Source organism: Neolamprologus multifasciatus, chromosome 11, assembly GCF_963576455.1.
Source record: "Neolamprologus multifasciatus chromosome 11, fNeoMul1.2, whole genome shotgun sequence".
Classification (NCBI taxonomy): Eukaryota; Metazoa; Chordata; class Actinopteri; order Cichliformes; family Cichlidae; genus Neolamprologus; species Neolamprologus multifasciatus.
This window is the reverse complement of record NC_140449.1, coordinates 18,298,254-18,317,007: the sequence shown is the minus strand read 5'-3', so window position 1 is coordinate 18,317,007 and position 18,754 is coordinate 18,298,254. Positions and strand designations below refer to the sequence as shown.

General features: G+C 39.5%; 1 protein-coding gene and 1 long non-coding RNA gene across 4 annotated transcripts in view; one reads left to right on the top strand and one right to left on the bottom strand.

The window, feature by feature from the left end:
* osbpl3b (oxysterol binding protein-like 3b) overlaps positions 1-18,754 on the bottom strand; it is a 41,970-nt gene that overhangs the window by 12,092 nt on the left and 11,124 nt on the right. For 2 of the 3 annotated variants that reach the window (XM_085177572.1, XM_085177575.1), the window contains exons 2-7: positions 7,799-7,948; positions 5,225-5,341; positions 4,518-4,571; positions 2,965-3,078; positions 2,522-2,686; positions 2,181-2,304 (exon numbers count right to left, since the gene is read on the bottom strand). In XM_085177572.1, the coding sequence (XP_085033698.1) occupies positions 2,181-2,304; positions 2,522-2,686; positions 2,965-3,078; positions 4,518-4,571; positions 5,225-5,341; positions 7,799-7,894 (670 nt within the window). In that variant the 5' untranslated portion in view covers positions 7,895-7,948. The remainder of the gene's footprint in view (positions 1-2,180; positions 2,305-2,521; positions 2,687-2,964; positions 3,079-4,517; positions 4,572-5,224; positions 5,342-7,798; positions 7,949-18,754) is intronic. The other variant, XM_085177574.1, reaches the window with a different exon arrangement.
* LOC146508160 (uncharacterized) lies at positions 17,058-18,383 on the top strand. Its single transcript, XR_014876877.1, has 2 exons — positions 17,058-17,567; positions 18,128-18,383. It is a non-coding gene; the product is annotated as an uncharacterized LOC146508160 (long non-coding RNA).

The following is an 18,754-nucleotide window of genomic DNA, read 5'->3' as shown; positions in this document are numbered from 1 at the left end:
CTGACAGATCCTAATCTGTCATCAACACGTTTGGTGATTTCAGTTTGACAAAGTTAGAGGGTGCCACATGTGCTTACTGAACCACATACGTTGTATATGCTTTATTCAAATAGAGTCCTCAGTTTGGCGATTCACCTCCCAAGGTATCTATTTCTGCTTTTTGCATCTTTTTCAAGCATGAACAGCAGCCTGTAGAGCGAGCCTAAAAGCTTCTCATATTACCAGAATCAGAAAAACACCTTCAAACTGCATCTGCCTCAGAAAGAGAAGGTTAGTCAAAGGCAAGAGATAATCAATCTGGACTGTCCATGACCTGACAAATGTCCAAGACATTTAACAACTGACAGACAGTTTCATGGGTGAGGTGAGGCTGAGCTCAGTGAGGCTTTTTACTGATTTAGTCTATGACAAATTAAAGATCTCGAGTCGATTTTAAGTACTAAAATTGCGTTCAGTACCTTTGAACTTTAAATATGGGCTCCAAAGAAATGCTGATGCAAGTGAATGACGGGGTTTAGGCTGATAAGCCCAGATAAACCTATAAGAGACAGGGCAAAAACTTTATGAGGGGCCAAATCTAATATCTGGTATATTCCTAACAATGTTCTGGCCAGCTCAGCAACACCCAAATCCCTGAAAGACTAAAGTAGATTATGATTATATTATCAATGGAGATAGTTGAATCATTGTCAAAGCCAAGTGACACTTTCATGAATGAAAATACAGACAGTTTACAACAAAGTGCAAACCAAGTCAGTCACCTGATCTCAGCCCAACACGGTTCATAAACACAGAGAGACTTGCAAACAAGCACCAGCTGGAGGTGGCTGAGGTAAAGGCCTGTCAGAGCATCTCAAGGGAGGAAACTACTTGCATGCTTTGCAGTCAAGTATTAAAAATAAATATTACATTTAAAATTATGTTAATGTGTCCTATTATTTTATGGGATTATGTTTAATCTCATATCTGTTAATAAAATACTTTTGTCAGACCCTTTGAATTAAAGCTGAAAGTTGACCCTTCAATCATCATCAATCATTGCTGCCGTCCATTAAAACAATGCCACGTGGATTTCTTTCTCTCCAAAGGACTGGCTTTGCCATGGTTTCATATAGAGAGGTCTCGTAAACAGATGTTTAAATTGTGACAGTATTTGAACATACAAATTATGAAATGACAGACAACTAAATAAGCACCAGTCCAACTGAAACCATGCTGTGTTTGTAAATGTGCGTGTGAGTTGTCGTGTCCATTTTCCAAAGTTTCTGGATTACAAAGTGCTGACAGCACATCGTCAGAATCTTAATGAATGAAAACTGAGACAAACAGTGCATTAGTAATCACCAGCTTGTTTCTTTATAATCACCACTCTGCCAGCCTCATCTAACTTGCAAATGAGACAGCAGGCGTACACAATTATAGAAGCATTTCCCAAATAACATAAACATATTGGAAATGGTTAGATTGCTTCCTCCATGACCTGGACCCTGACAAGAAGTAGAAAATGGGTATAAATGAAAAAGCTGGGCTCTCTAACAATCTAATGTCTTTGACTGGTATCGGTAGCATCGTTGTAAGCAGAAAACTTTGCATGAACTCTCTTACTTATCTGCATCATATTCACCGATCAGCCACAACAATAAAACTAAGTGAAGTGAATAACATTGATCATTGTAGCACAATATAGCGCTCTGCTGGGAAACCTTGGGTTGTGGCATTCGTGCAGATATTAGTTTAACATGTACCACCCACATAAAATTTGATGCACTTATTCAAGCATGATACACTCTACCACAAGGAAGAGTGCATTTCCGCAGATTAAGGACTGCAAGAAAGAGCCAAAGGCACAATACGAGGAAGGTACGATTAAATTTTAAATGGCTTTATCTGAGTTGATTATTTTCCTCAGCAAAACTGTAATCACATTGGAGATCATCATCCAGGTGGAAAATTGAAGATTTTTAAACAACTAGTACAAGAATGCATCTCATGACTTTAATGAAAGTGCAAATTATCCCACACAGAGATAAAACCCCAAATTAAAGAATGTGTCTTAGAGCTACGAGCTCTCCCATTCTAGCCAGGCAAGTTCTTTGTTGTGGAAATTTTGCTCAGAAATTCAGAAAGGCCTCAATAAGTGTAAAAAAATCAAATCGTGAGAGGCTGCTCTTGTCTCTCACCTTTGAAGCATTTGTCCATTTCGTCAGATGACTGGAGCCAGGCAGCCACCTTTGCTTGGCTGTTAGAGTTTAAAGGGAAAGCTGCGGCATGATGCACTGTGGACTGCCTTCGTATGGACAGGCACTGCAGTAACAAAGAGACCCAAAGGTCAGTTCAAAAACACTTTGGCTGTGTCATTAATTTCTTTCAGCAAAGGGAATTCACTTCATTAAATACAGCACATGGAATAATGATGCTCATGATGAAAAACACACGAGAATCATCTTTTTTTTTGTTGTTTTCATTTTAAACAGACCCGACCATTTTCAGCAACAGCATGCTGTGTGGCGCACAGTTATACCTTTCTAATAGGGGGTCCCTCGGCGATGCCAGGAGAGTTCGGGGAAGCATAATGGGGATAGAACAAGGACTTCTCGTTAGGGTACATGGCAATCTCATTTTGCCGATAAAGACGATGGTGACGCAGCTTGGATACCCATTCATCAAACAGCTCCTGAGACTTAATCTGTAGAGCAGATACCGCAATCAGAAAATCAGCACAAGGGCAAGTAAGATGGAAGAGGTGTGTCAGTGGAAAAACACACACACAGGTATGGAGTGAGCAGTTATTCCCTCTGGCACACATATATATCACATGAGGTAATTCTGAAGTCATTTTAACGATGGCATCTGTACCAGGAATTAAAAAGCAAAAACTTGGGAAAAAAATGTTTAACCCCTTTAAGCCTTAAGCCTATTTAAGCCTGGAGGGATTCCCTTGTCTTTATTAGCCTTGTGGTTTACCTTCAGGTGATAGATGTTTTCCTCGGCATCAAGATCGATGCACTTGGCCTTCTTCTTAATGGCCATGACAGAGAGACCCACATCAATGCAACCATGCAGCTTCCCTTTCTCAATCTGTTGGATGAGACAGCTCTCAGTACAAACAATGCATAAAATAATAATCCCTTTTTAGCCTGTGACGCGGCCCATGCGTAATTATGTGTGATCTGCAAGGTTATTATCGTTAACGAAAACTAACGAAATAACGAAAACTAGAAGTGAAAAAACATTTTCGTTAACGGAAATAAAAATAAAAACAAAAAAAGGAAAACTAACTAAAACTGGAATGAGTGTTCACAAAACTAACTAAAATTAACTGAATTTATAGCAAAAATGTGTTTAGTTTTCATTGATGTGTGCGTGTCATACAATAGTCAAGGGTGAAAATTAAGTTTAGTTTCCAGATTTTTTTCTTGCTGTGTATGCCAGCAGGTGGCAAGTACGTTAGTCGAGTCGTCTGTGTTGCTGCTCCGTCCACGCGCAGAATCATGTCAGGAAAAGTCGGGAGAAAGCGCCAGAGTCCAATTTGGGATTACTTTGAATATGACTGTGTTTTGGATAAAGCAAGTGTCTTGTAGTGGAAAGAGACAAATTATGAGGGACATTTCTAAAGGGAAAAAAATCCCACAAACCTTAAAGTGCACTTGAAAAGCTCACACAAGAAGGCTAACCTAGCTTACCTTGAGAAGGTAAGGGAGCACATTCAACCCTCATCCCCAGAAAACAGAAGCTAACCCCAGGCAAGGCAGTGTGATACATCCCGAGACAACAGGACGGGGATATCTACATAACTGTGTGAGTCAATTACCTTCAAAAAGTTTATCAATTCACTTGAACCACAATTACGAACACCCGGTGCTGCAAGAGTTAATAGTCTCATTGGGGCCAAGATATACGTTTTATAGTTGCCTGGTATCAATGGTTGTTCATCTGCCTTTATTTATTTATTTAAAGAACCCATAGGTGGGAATGTGAGTTGTCTGTCTCTGCATGTTAGCCCTGCGACAGACTGGCGACCTGTCCAGGGTGCAGGGTATGGTAGCTGGAATAGCAACATACCCAAGGATAAGCAGAAGAGAATGACTGATATGATGAAACTGGGATTTTTGTTACACTTAATTAATGCAAACACAACTAAAACTATAACTGAAACTAATCAAAACTAAACTGAAACTAAGGATTTTCAAAAAATAAAAACTAAACTAAACTAGCAAACAATTGGTAAAAACTAATTAAAACTGATATAAAATTGAAAATCTGAAGTCAAAACTAAATAAAAATAAAAACTAATGAAAATTGCAAAACTATTAAAACCCTGGTGATCTGTAGGTAAAATACACAGTCTGATTGCTATCAACAATGAGGAAATTGAGAGAGAATTAGGGCCTATTGTATCTCTGGGCGCAGGCGGTCAGCAGCCTGACAAGAACATTAAAAAGACATCAAGTGTCCTTTTTAATCTTCTGTAAATGATGAGCTCACACAGCATTCAGCCAGCAGCCTTTTGTACTCACATCAGCACTGCACTTGCCATACTTAAGGATACCCTTGTCCAGGAAAAAGTATCTCTGGAGGGAGAGAGAAGGACAATCAGCCAATGAGATACAACTGGACATGATATGCAACATCCCTGACAGCAAATCTAAAGTCACTGTTATGAGGCTGAGGTCATGGTAGTCAGTCTGCTAAAATGTATATTGTTGCAGTGGGATGTATGCAATTCCAGGCTATCTGTCTTCCTTTATTACACTTCCTCTCACTCACTTGCAATATGTCTCATCCACTCAATTTGTAAATGCAATTCTTGGTGCTTTTACTGTACATCAACAGAATCAGACTGTTGAAAGCACAGAGACCTAAAAAAGCTCTGACTGCAAGTCAATACTAAATGTATACAACCCTAGTAACCAACAGGCAATCAGCTAATGCATCTGAGAGGACCACCAAGATATCTAGGCATTATCCCAGGAAAAGCTTTCAGACAGAGTGTAAACAGGCACTGACCCTGGTCACATGTGACTCCTCTGCGAGTCAAATTATCTACTACATAAGCTCATTCAATTAGTTTAAAACACAAATGACTCGTGTCAGCAGATTTGCAGAGGCAAGTGCCTAAAAAGTGCCGTGTGAAACGAGGACAATGAAATGACGTTAAGCTGTCACTACTCTGAAAGATGAGTCACATGGGTCACACGAAGACCACACAGGTGCTCCATGTTACCTTGTGCCAGCCCTTCATTGGCCACTTTCTTCTTTTCATCATGTAGCCCTCCTGTTTCTGAGGCTCCTGGACACTGCTGAAGCTTCCTCGCAGGCCTTCCACGATTTCCCAGCTGTCCTGTTGGAATACAATGGTTTATGAGAACTCTGAGACGACAGACAAATGAAAGTTTCAGAGGAGGATTTATAAATGGAACTGAGCGAATCAACCACTCAGCAAGTGCCATAATCACACTCAAAACATATTAGAATCTGTGGCTGCTGGGGTGATGCCTCCCTTTTATCAGTGTCAGTCAATCGGCGGGAGGCTCTATAAGTGGAAGATTAGCATTTTGTTTTTATAGATGTAGCCCTATGTAATAAGGTGTTCAGGGTGAAGTTATACAGACTTCTTTCCCCTCATGGGAGGGCATAGCAGATGGTTGCCCCTCCCTTAGCCTCGTTCTACTGGAGGTTTCTACCTGTTAAAAGGGAGTTTTTCATTCCTACTGTCAACAAAGCGCTTACTCATAGGGAGTCATGTGATTGCTGGGGTTTTTCTCAGTTTTCTTTGTATTATCAAAAATAAAAAGCTTGTTGAGGCAACTGTTGCTGTGATTTGGCGCTATATAAATAAAAGTGAATTGAATTGAATTCACAAAATTAGCTTACCTGTTTAATCTTACTCTTCACTATAATAATAATTTCCTGAATGAGATTAGAATGGTCAAGCCCAAATCCCCTGCAATACAGAGATTAAGATGATATTTCATCACGGACTAATCCAGATAGCTTTGTTATGTGTTTCAGGAGTGAGAGTTCCAGGAACGCAGGATGAATAGTATAACAGAGGCTTTTGTAATACCGTTGTGGGCACAGAATAATTCATCATTTGTGAACTATTTTGCTTTTAGTTTCTATTAGTGCTGAAACAATAAGATGATTAATTAACAGAAAGGGGTCTATCATTCAAATGAGCCAATGTTATAGATTATTCTCATATGACTACTTAGCAGTAAGCCTATAAATAATAGTGGAATGGGCATGTAGCCAGCAAAAATAACCCCGAGGAACAGTAGTGGGCTGTGAAGTAGTTATGACGCAGTGACCTCAGTTGGTAATGAGACCCAAAAACAGTTTTCAGCATACAGTCATTAGAAAATGATGCAGGTGTAAAAGAATAATTACATTTCATTAATTTTGTGCTGCTAAATTGACATAATAAGAAAAGCTGAAAACATTATGATGGGCAGTTTACACATCTACTGTCAATGTGCAACAAATTATTAGAAATAATTAACAAATTAACTCATAATATTATGAGTTAATTTGCATATGAACTCATAATGCTAATGATGGCATATTACACCTCAGGCTTATCTTTAAATTATCCAACTTAAGTATAAATCATGTCCGTATTACACCGTGGGAGGGACTTTGGACACTTGGGAGAGGTTAATCCTTGCTTGCTGTGTCATTGTGTCCCAGACTGTATAAAAACACACTGTATCAGTCAGAGAGGCTGAATGCTGGTGGGTGAGGCAATCTAAAATAAACCCTCATATCTGAAGGGGATTGAACAAGGGCGTGGCCAGCGGGCTACAGTTCGACTCTCCCTCGGTGTTCGTCACGGCTCCAGGGCAGCACAGTCACACAGTGCGTCATTGTCACACACTGCCTGGACACTGTTCCTCAAGGTCAAGAGACACTTTGAGTAACAAGGCTCTGATGGGAGCGCCGAGAAGACAGCGTCGTTTCAGCGTCACACAATTATTAAGTGTGAATGTGTTCAGACTGCTGCATTTAGACATCCTGTCCATTCTACCACATTTTGATATGTGTTATCATTTACAAAATATTAATATATTTATATTTATATTTAATATTAAATATTGAGGGTTTGGTTTGGAACAAATGGGAAAAAATGGTTACCAAGCTCTCTATGAATGTAACTGAACCCACATAGCAGTGTCACGACAGTCAGAATATTTCCTTATTCAAAGTTTTTCTTGCTAACGAGAATGTTTTTTTGCCACTTTTTGCTTCCCCAGAGTGGTGAGCCTTAAGTGTCTGTTTGACCTGTGGACGGTACTAGAGTAAGACTTTATTACTTTCATTTCCAAAAGGAAAAGGCTGTTTCTGGTAATGAAAAATTAATGAGTCGGCAGCCTGCAGATAAACGCTTGAGGCAAATGCAAAACAGTTTGTTCATGGTGCCAACATCTTCTTTATGTGGTGTGTCTGAGAATTACTTTGGAGGATATAGTTGCAGTTTAGTAATTTAGAGCTTTCCAATATCTTCCACATTTGTAGAAATACCCTGGTTTTATAGTGAGGAAGGGGTAGGAAAATCCTAATGAAAAAACGCCCCCTTTTAGGCAGCTTTTAGTTTTTGCTTCATGACATCTATAATGCAAAACGTGGCTAGATCTTATACTACTATTATAATTCCTAAAAGGCAGAGAAAAATATCTGAGGACTGGCAGTTACAACTTTTTCAATTAAATCTTCATTATGGGAAAAGAAAATCCAGCCTTCCTCCCTTCCACATACATGACACCAGCGAAAACGTCTGTAAGTATAACACGAGTGTTACCTGTCGGCTGTCATGTTTGGATGAAGAGCTGCTGTTGCTGCGCGACAGGGAGGAGATCTTCTGTGACTTGGCTGAGCCGCGCTCCTCCGAGCTCATCTTGCTGCAGGTTTGCCGGGTCCAGGCTACAGCTGGTGTACAAAGAACATTACTCTAAGAGAAGAAGGAGTGAAGAAGAGGCCGGGGAGAGGGGGTGGAGATGGTTTGAATACTTTACGAGCCTTTTAGATCCCACTGAAAAATACATTAGGCTATTTAGAGTGATCAGTTTTTCCATCTTCAAAAGCTACTCAAAGTTTCGCAACATCAGCAAACAAAGATGACTGACAGGATTGGAGGATCTAACTTGGACTACAGATGAAGAGACCACAGATTTAAATTATTCATATCACACTATTTCAGCATTTAACAGCCACACAAATCCAAATCCTCTGCTTGAAGAACACTTACAGTGTAGAGCACCATATTAAGATTTACTTATCAAAAGCACAGAGCTACTGTCTAACCATGAAACTGGCAAATCTCATGTTGTATATGTTGTTTAAGCTGTTTTAGCATCTCTATCCCTGCTCTGCATCTACAAGCTGATTTGCAACCCACCTCCACCCAGCTCCTCTGACTCATCCTGTGTCTGAATTGATCAGTTATTTACAAGTACTCTGTGGTATATGGTGGGTGGGAGGGGTGTGTGGGGTGTATTGGTGGTAGAATGACAAGGAGGTCCCAGAACAGAGGACTACCACCAAGTATATAGACTCACCAACCACTTTATTAGGTATCTGTTAACGTGTTCATTAACAAACACACAGGCAAGTAACTATTAGCCAGCCATCACATTGGACCAACTCAGTGCATTTAGGCATGTAGATTGTTTAAACTGAGATTCGGAATGAGGAAGAAAGGTGATTTAAGTGACTTTGAGCATGACATGGTTGTCAACACTGGGATTTTACTCCAAAACCATCTCTATGATTTACAGAGAATAGAGTAAAAAAGAAAAAATATCCAGTGAGCAGCAGTTCTTTGGGTGAAAATACCTTGATGATGCCAGAGAATAGATAGATTGCTTCATGCTGATAGGAAGTAACTCAAATAACTGCTTGTTACAACCAAGATATGCAGACGAGCATCTCTGAGTGCACAACACATCGAACCAAGCAGATGTGCTACAGCAGCAGGAGACCACACGAGGTGCCACTCCTGTCAGCTTAGGACAGGGAACTGAGACTAGATCTTGAATGGGCTCACCAAAATTAGACAGTGGATGATTAGACAAATGTTACCTGGTCTTTTGAATATGATGTGACATTTGGATGGTATAGGATTAGAATTTGTCATAAACAACACAAATGAGACACAAATCCATACTACCTTGTATCAGTTCAGGCTGATGTTATAGTGGCTATTTTATCAACACACTTTGGGCCCCTTTGTATCAACTGTGTATTTTTACTGCATTTTATTACCACAGACCACATCTTTTGATGCCTCCTTCCAGAAATCTTACAAAAATCAAATGATCTCAAACTGATTTCTTGAACAAGACAATGAGTTCACTGTACTCAAATAGCCTCCACAGTCACCAAATGTCAGTCCAATAGAGAACCTTTTTGGATGTGGTGGAAAAAAGGATTGACAACCTGGATTTGCAGTTGACAAATTTGGAGCAAATACAATATACTAACATGTCATTGCCTTGTTGAATCTTTTCCTAGACCTTGTATTAGCAAAGTGGACCTAATAAAGTGTCCAGTGAGTGTATTAATCTCCTTTTCAATAGTGCTCCTGATTGGAATGACAATTAAAGTTACTATTGTAATTGAAGTTAAGCTAAAATTCAAATCAAGCTAAATTTATACCTGAATTTACCTGTTGATACTCAGTATCATGTCTTTTTAAGGTGGGATTTCAACCTGTGACTAAATTATCATTCATTATCTGACTAAATGATACTGAATGGGGGATGATATAACTTCACGCTGATGGGGAAATGAAAAGACAAGAGTCACATGTGAAGACGCAGTCAGACGTGAGAACATCAGCGAAATTTAATACCATCACTTCAACTGAGTGTAAAAATTGTTGGGCCTTTTTAGGAAATAGCAACCTTCAGTCAACTGCCACACACAACACACAGTCTAATTAACATTATGTGCCTGGTGTACCACATCAACACATAAAGCCACATTTTGCTAATGCAATGTGAGTGGCACTTTGTCATAGTGTGGAAGGCTGATTAACAACCCATGCACACTCAGTGTTTGTGCAAACTCTACATAAAGCAGCAGGTCATTGGCTTCTCTGAAGATGCACAGCAGTACTGATTTTTAGGACCATTTGGCTTGAGTTCATTTCTGTATTAAGTGATGATCTGAGAGATTCCGTCTGAAATGCAGGATGTTTTAGTGTTACAGCTGATTATGTCTTACACAGTTCTTTTCCCAGTAAGTGGCATCTGCATGTTTTCTCCAAACATCCTAAAATCCCACAGTATTTGGGATTAGGATATTATAAAACCAAATCCTGACATTGTCTTAAATGCCGTGTTGTTGATTTGTTTACTGTAAATTTAACCACACATTAATTATGGAACTGCATTAGCTCCAAACTATATTTAATGCAAAATAAACATGTTGCAAAAATATAAAAAGCACACTGATTGGTTCCTCATGCAGTTGTAGTTAGACTGCAAGAGAAAAAACATCTATAAATAATTACAAATTTCAGTTAAAAACCAACGACCTCTTGGATTTAATAAGACATCCCGCATCTCCGTGCTAAGTATGAGGCAGCAACAAGGTTAATTGCATTACCTGCTCTGCATTTGCAAGCTTTGTGCAGCGTGATGGCTACAGCCGTGTGTGTTGGACAGACAAAGGAGTGGTCATCTGAAACCTGCAGGCCTGCACCACCCCTCTGTCTCCAGACCACAGGCTGTGGTTTACACTGACAAAGCAAAATGCAGCCACAACAATGGATCAAAGTGGCTAGACAGACAAATACATGTATCTAACAGCAGGACAGTATGTAGCTTGTGAAATTTTGTATCTAAATTATTGCTGTATGGTGTTACTGAAATCTCCACAGAAAGAAATAAATCTATACACAGACGTCATTTATAACAAATTAAATGTTATCTTTTTAATCTGTGTGTTTATCTAGCCAGTTTATCCTTATCTTCACTGATTATTCATCCACTTTCCACAGATCACAGCAGCTATGCACAGGTCTGTAACACTGTCTGCCTTCATGGAAGCCTTTCATCTTATACAACACCACTTCTCAGCCTTTCATCTGCATGACAGCAGTGTTAGATACTAGAGCTCCAATAGTTACCCTTTTTCAGTGAAGGACACTTGCTAAATTATAACACTAGGACATAAACTACACTGTGACTGTGGTAAAAATGTATTAGCTTGGAAGAAAACGGTGTTAGAGTAAGGCCAAAATTGAAGAACAATCAGAAACAGTATCAATTTTAAGGCAGATATAAACCAATTAAAAAAAGAAAGGGCTGTGGGTTACTGTGATTTTGTGCTCAGTGCAAGTTAGACTCAGCTGGCTTTTTGTCAGCTGTTTACATCAGTTTGCTTCTCCTTTACTCTCCATGCTCACATATGCTGTTTTTTAACAGCCAAGTTCACAGTAAAGTTGTTCTCATTTCCATATTTTTCAGTCAGCTTCTCTTGCCAGAGCAGCTGACCATCACTGAGACAGTCACACTAAGGAGGCCCAAGATGCTGGTCTGCGCTGACAGAGTCGTAATCCTGTTCACTGTGTGACAAAATCACAGCACACAGACCTTGGAGACAATGGCTGTGCTGTCATTTTAGCTTTACTTGCATGTAAAATTACCCCTCAGAGAGAAAGTTTCTTTCTGTTCCTCAAAGCCCTCATACTGTGAGGAGTGTGGGTAGCAACCGCTTAACTGAATTTAAGCTGCTAGCAGTGAAGTTGCGACATATACAGAGCTCTGAGGTAGTTTGAGCTAAAACTTAAAATATAGCTTCTGGGGATGTGTGACACTTCCATTAATTCAAAAAATATAACTGTTAAAATATGCCTTCTTTAATTAAAACTCATAATTGTTCTCTAGTAGACACTTGATTAATAAAAAAAAACAGAAATCACTAAAAAAACAAAAGAACCAGGACCTGGCTACTGAGAGGTTGGCAGAGCGTGGTGGCCACTCCAAAGCATATTCCAGCTGTCATATAATAGGTCATCCATCTGCTGCAGGGCTTATTCTCACATTCACACCTACAGCTAATTTAGAATCGCCAATTAAACTCACCCTATTCATGTTTTAGGACTGTGGGAGGACACCAGAGTTCCCAGAGAGAACCCTAGCTGACACAGGGAGAAGATACAAATGGCACACAGGAAGCACCCAGATTGGATCTGAACCTCTACTATGAAAAGCCTCTACTATGGCAGGACAATGGTTAGGACCACTGCCTTACAGCTAGAAGTTTCTAGATTTTGAATCCAGATTGGGGCCTTTCTTGTGGAATTTGCATGTTTTTCTTGTGTCTGTGTGAGCTCTCTCTGGGTGCTCTGGCTTCTTTACAGTCCAAAGACATTCACGTTATTTTAATTGTGATTCTAAATTGGCAGTAAGAATGAACGACTGTCTGTCTCTCTGAGTCAGCCCTGCAAGAGAACTGAATCTCACTCTATGACAGTCGGGATGAGCTCCATCTCAACCGCAATTGTGAAATGAATAAGTAGTGAAAATGGATGTATGGAGTAAAAAATATTATAGAAAGCTTGATTTAAAATATTGTAGAAAACTTTTAAGGTAGTCAAAAAAACATATTGTCAAGCAGCCAGGTAGTTTTTGTTTGTGGGAGACAAGATGCTAACCTTTTGGAATCAAAATGAAAATTACCTTTACGAAGAATTATTACCATTGATGGAACTGATTTAAATAAAATATCAGTATGAAGAAAATCAGCATCCATAACATCTTACATGTATATCCTGTACATCACAGCAACATCCCATTATTGACAAGCTGAAAAGAATAAAAATAAATATTTCCATATATTTCCATTAGATTAATTTTAATAGGATTTCTTTTTAGTTTTTTTTATATATTACACAGTATATTCCCCAATATTACAAGTGAAATTTTCACCAATATTAATGTCTCACTAATCATTTCATTTTTCTATATGAAAACATTACAGATAGTGTGACTAATAATAATAAAATAAGTTGGATAAAGCTAAAGCAGGGTTATTATAGGTCTACAAGACAGTAAAGGTAAAGTGAGCCTACCAGAAGTTGTGTACAGCCTCACTGCGACTCTTTAGTAGGTCTGCATGATAATGTTTTAAAAAATCCTCAAACACAAAAGGCTAAATCAAGAGGTGACTAACATCTATTGAATATTTCAGTATGGGTGGGTGATTCCCACAGTTGTTCTGTAATGACAAATTAGCATAACACTTCAGTGAGACAGATGTCTTATGACCTTTACTGGCTGTCCTGGTTTTCTTATTCACAGACTAGTCTTGTCTAGGGATGGGTATCGTTTAGGTTTTATCCGATACCGGTGCCAAACCGGTACTTTTGAAACGGTGCCGGTGCTCAAACCGGTGCTTAAAGAATGGAGAACACAAACTTTGTCCAAAAACCTCTCATGTTCAGCTGTTTTTTTGTAAAAAGATAGCAATGTTAGCCTTTTCAGATGCTAGAGGGCATATATGGTATCACTCTTGGCTGGAAGCAGTGCTTAAACAATGGAAAAAACAAACTTTGTCCGAAAACCTCCCATATTTGGCTGTTTTCTACTTTTTCTTTGGTCATTTTAGCCTTTTTGGCCAGGGTGAAGGGAGTATCTGCCATCAAACAAGAAGACAGCCGCATGTAACTACGAAGGTGTTTGCTAGTTCACCTTACGTGCATTAATGTAAAACGTGGTTAGCCTACTCAACAAATTACACACGAACAACATTAAGCTACTCACGCAGAGAAGAACGGATGCTGCTGCCATCATCATCCGTCATCATTTCTGCTACACTGGCAGGGCTAGGGGCCAGGACTCTCCTCTTCGGGTTCTTGGGGGATGTTGTTGCTGAGTTTGCATCTTTTGCTGTGAAGTACAGCCATACTTTTGACCGCTTCGCCTTGGGCATTTTTAATCTGTAGCTCTGCTCTAAAAGAACGTACGTACCTGGGCCCGCCTACTACGCTTGCAAAGGTAAAATGATTGGCTAGAATCCAAAATGTATAACATCTCAGGAAAAAAAAAAGCACCAGACCAAAAAGCACCGAAATGTGCGCTGCTTTTTGGTCTGGTTACTACCGTTTATGTTAGAACCGGTGCCGGATACCGGTACCCATCCCTAGTCTTGTCTTACTGTGATATGGGGGTGTTTTTGCCCATTACAGGATGGTGACATAGAGTGCAGAGCAGAAAGGAAAGAAAAATAGATAGGGGGATGGCATAGTTTAGCCTGCAGCCAGCAATTTCTTTTCATCATTTATGAATCTGAGTAACTGCTCAGGCTATGAAATGTTTTATTGTCTACTTGATTTTTGTAACGCAATGAACACACACGATGAGCTAAAACTAATTAATAAAAGCTTGGAAAAGTTTGGACTCGTATCAGCTGCATAACACACAAAGATGCTCAAAGGCAAGCACATTCATATCACAATTAATCGTGTGATTAATAACACAAAATAATCATAAATGTCAGCAAGTGCTTGATAAAGCACACCTCCCAAGCTGTTGAGACATAAGCCTTTCAAAGCCCTTGTGCACTGTTATGAAGTCCATTCTCTCTCTCTTTTTTTTAATTTAAGGCGTACCAGAGAATTGCCAACAAATCCTTGGTCAGCAGTAGGTTTCAAATTAAGTTATACATGGTTTAATGTCCCTCTAAGCTGCACTAACCACATTGACAGAAGCTGAAAGCCCTTTATTGTAACTCATCTGCAGTTCAAGTTGCAGATGTTCCTCTGTCCTTTCACTAAATCCAGTCTGCCAATGAGGATGACATGCATAGCAGGCTTTTAGGCATCATTAGGAAGTGACTCACTAGAATAAAAGACTCATGGGTAAACCCCCACAGAGCAGCTTTGTTAGGAAATAGAGTCGTGCTTGCAAAAATGATAGCACTTAAGCACATATTAGCTGCTGATCCATCACAGTAATTCAGATTTAACAGGGTGGGGAAAGACTCCCTCATCTCAGAAGTGAACTTTTAGAGTGAGATTCATTTCAGAAGAGGCGAGACGCTGCTGGAGTACAGTAAATACCAGCAGGAAGAGTGTGCTTAAAATTGCTGAAGTGGGAATCATATGGGCTCAAAATGTGGTCATAAATATTTTGTACTTGTAAATCGGTTTTGTACTTGTAAATCAGGATTTGTATGTGTAAAAAAAATTTGTGTGTGCGTAAAAAAGATTTGTGTGCGTAAAAAAGATTTGTATGTGTAAAAAAGATTTGTGCGTGTGTAAAAAAGATTTGTGTGTGGACTTAGCCAAAAAAACCCTGCAAGTTACAAGTACGAATTTTGACCCTATTTTTCTTCCTTTCATCTGATTGGTCAATGTCATATCAATCACAAATGTAACAATCCAACCAGAGAACAGATGGGTTTGGCTGTCGGAGGGGTGCTTTTTTGAACTGCAGGTCCTTGAAGGGTAATACAGGTTGAAGCTGGAGGATCTCTATATAAATATCTGATAGCAGCTAGGTCCCCTAACTTTCAGTTGCTGTTGAAAGGATAAAGTTGTGGTATATCAGTGGTTAGAAATACCATTATTACTTTAGGATTAGTTTAACACAAAGTCAGGGCTGACCCGGGACCATTGCTGTGAGTCACAGTGCGCAGCATAAAAGTCCTTTCACATCGGACACAGGATGTGCTGCTAATGCTAACTGCTAACTAAAAGCAAAGGATCCAGAATTTGTTGCTGGCTGCTGAGCTCTGTGGGTTTTTGCAGCAGCTCTACCTGTACTAGATGCACCTGCTCCTTGTCTTTTCTATCTCTGACTTTATGTCCTCTACAAGAGTTTCTGTTTTTTTTTGCTAGTTCTTCAAATGTTCAATAAAAACATCTATGCTAATTCATAACGAAGAAAGCTTTGTAATGAAGACTGTCATTTCCAAAACACTGCCCGCCCCCACCCCGCGGTCCGCAGCGCTGTTGAAAAGGCTGTGGAAGTCCCTATATTAAACACGTAGACCTGTGACACAAAAATCACCAAACTTGGACGACCACAGACTGTTTTCCTTCGTGGTGATGAAGGAAAAACGCTGGGTTGGCATGTAAAAGGGCATTTATTCCCTTCAAAGACCTGCAGTTCAAAAAAAGCGCCCCTCCGACTGCCAAACCCATCTGTTCTCTGATTGGATTGTTACATTTGTGATTGACATGACATTGACCAATCAGATGAAAGGAAGAAAAATAGGGTCAAAATTCGTACTTGTAACTTGCAGCGGTTTTTTTGGCTAAGTCCACACACAAATCTTTTTTACTCACACACAAATCTTTTTTACACATACAAATCTTTTTTACACACACACAAATTTTTTTTACACATACAAATCCTGATTTACAAGTACAAAACCGATTTACAAGTACAAAATATTTATGACCACATTTTGAGCCCATAGAATCACAACCCCAGGTTATTAACGTAAATATCTAACAAGCCAATCATATAGCAGCATCTCACTGCATTTAGGCTTGCAGACATGATCAAGATGACCCTCTGAGTTTCAAACTGAGCATCAGAATGAGAAAGAAAATGGCAGTTTAATTGCCTTTGAATGTGACATCACTGTGTCTGGTCTGAGTAATTCACAACCTGCTGATTCACTGAGATTTTTCCACATAACTATCTCTAGGTGTTACAGAGAACGGTCTGAAAAAATATCAGTCAGCAGCAGTTCTCTAAGAGAAAGTGCCTTGATGATGTCACTGATGATGTCACTTCCAAAGACCACAGTAGGTGTGACTTGTTCAATCTAAGAACAGGAAACAGAGGCTATAATTCACATGGACTTACCAGAATTGGACAACAGAAGACAAGTCTTTCATTTTATTCAATAAAACCAATGATCTCTCATTCATCATGGGCTGAATCTAAACTGATCCTTTGCTTGTGTGAGTGGCTGGATCACAAAAAATGAACTTATTAGAAGAAAGTCAATATTGATTTAGAACTGGTTCAAGGGTAAAACATCACTCTTCTCTCTTGTCTTTTTTGGCTCTCAAACAACCAGCCTAACGGTGTGTTCACACCGAACGCGATGGACGCGAACAAAAACGCCCCAAACGCCCCTAATTTGACGCGTGCACATTCGTGCCTCAACGCGTGTCCAAGAAAAATCCATCGCGCGTCAAAATATCATATTTTGACGCGCGATGGATTTTGAACCGGAAATGTGGGAGGGATGTGGGAGGAAGTTGTGCCAGACCGGTATCTTTGCAAGATGGCAGCTGTCGAGTTAGCGCTTGAAGAGAGAGTCTCCCTTCTCTATGTACTGTGGAGAGCAGAGCAGCGGCGTAAAAGACGCCCTCGCCCTACCTGGGTCCATCAGGTCCTCCAGAGGCATGAGCAGTTTGGTGAGTTTCACCATTTGCTCCAGGAGCTGCGCCTGGATGACGGCCGATTCCAGCGACATCACCGTCTTTCACTCGGCCAGTTTGAGGACCTGCTTCCCCGGGTCGGTCCCAGAATCGCCCGCCTAGACACCAATTACAGGCACTCAATCCCACCTGCAGAGCGCCTGTCCATCTGCCTGAGGTTAGTAAAAGTATTTAATACGGTAGTCCTTTATTGATACCTGTGCTAATACATGCTAAACCATCCATTTATACACTGCTAACATGGATGTGCTATGCTAACAGTGAATGCTCTCGGTGTTTACTGATAGCAAACTGTGGTACGGAGACGACTGTTTATAATATTTCTAGTGATACTCAGAAGGTCTCATCAAGTCCCGATTTAATTCGATTTATGCTGTTATCAGTGTTTGAATGATAGCATGGCTGTGGTGTCATATCAATGTATGCGCTCGGTGTTTGCTGATATCAAACTGTAGCATTAGGACCACTGAGTTAACCTTTGTAGTGATACTCACTCCTTTTTATTTAGACCTGGTTTAATTCTGGGATAGTTGAATATTTGTATATAATCACCGCAGACTGTTTTAGATTATATCTAATATATATCATGTAATTATCCTTATAATTACAAAAGGTTTTATGTAAGATTTATGTTTTGCAATTTGTAATTTTGGAATTTCAATAATGTATTTTGTAACTGCAGTACACATAATACTCATTTTAAACAATTTTGTCCAGGTTCCTTGCCAGCAAACAACTCCTCCAGAGAGGCTGTCCTGGTGAGGGAGAAATTCATGGCTCACTTCTCGGTGGAGGGAGCTGTGTCTTGGCAACCAAAGGAGTAGCCTGTTTGAAGTCCGAGTGACTTCCCCACAACGGCTCTTTTAAGAGCCACCCACAAACCTCTAAAGAGTGTTCCTGTCTTTTTAAATTTTTCTTAATAAATGGAGCTCTACTCCAAAATAAACTAACCTCTTTTTACTCTCTTAAATAACTTGTCTTCACTATGTTCCTATATACAGTGTGGTGCAAAAGTTTGGGCAACCTTATTAATAGTCATTATTTTCCTGTATGAATCACTGTTACAATGAAAAATGTCACTTACATATATCATATAGGAGACACACACATTGATATACACTAAATATTTATTTCATTTCTCTTTTTTTGTGTTGCCAATTTATGCACCTGCTTGATTTAAACAGTTATTGCACACTTTCTGTAAACTGCATTTCACTTCTCAAATATCACTGTGTGTCTCCTATATGATATATTTGACTATTTTTATTGTGACAACCAATGATTTGTACAAGAAAATAATTACTTTTCACAATGTTGCCCAAACTTTTGCATCCCACTGTATTA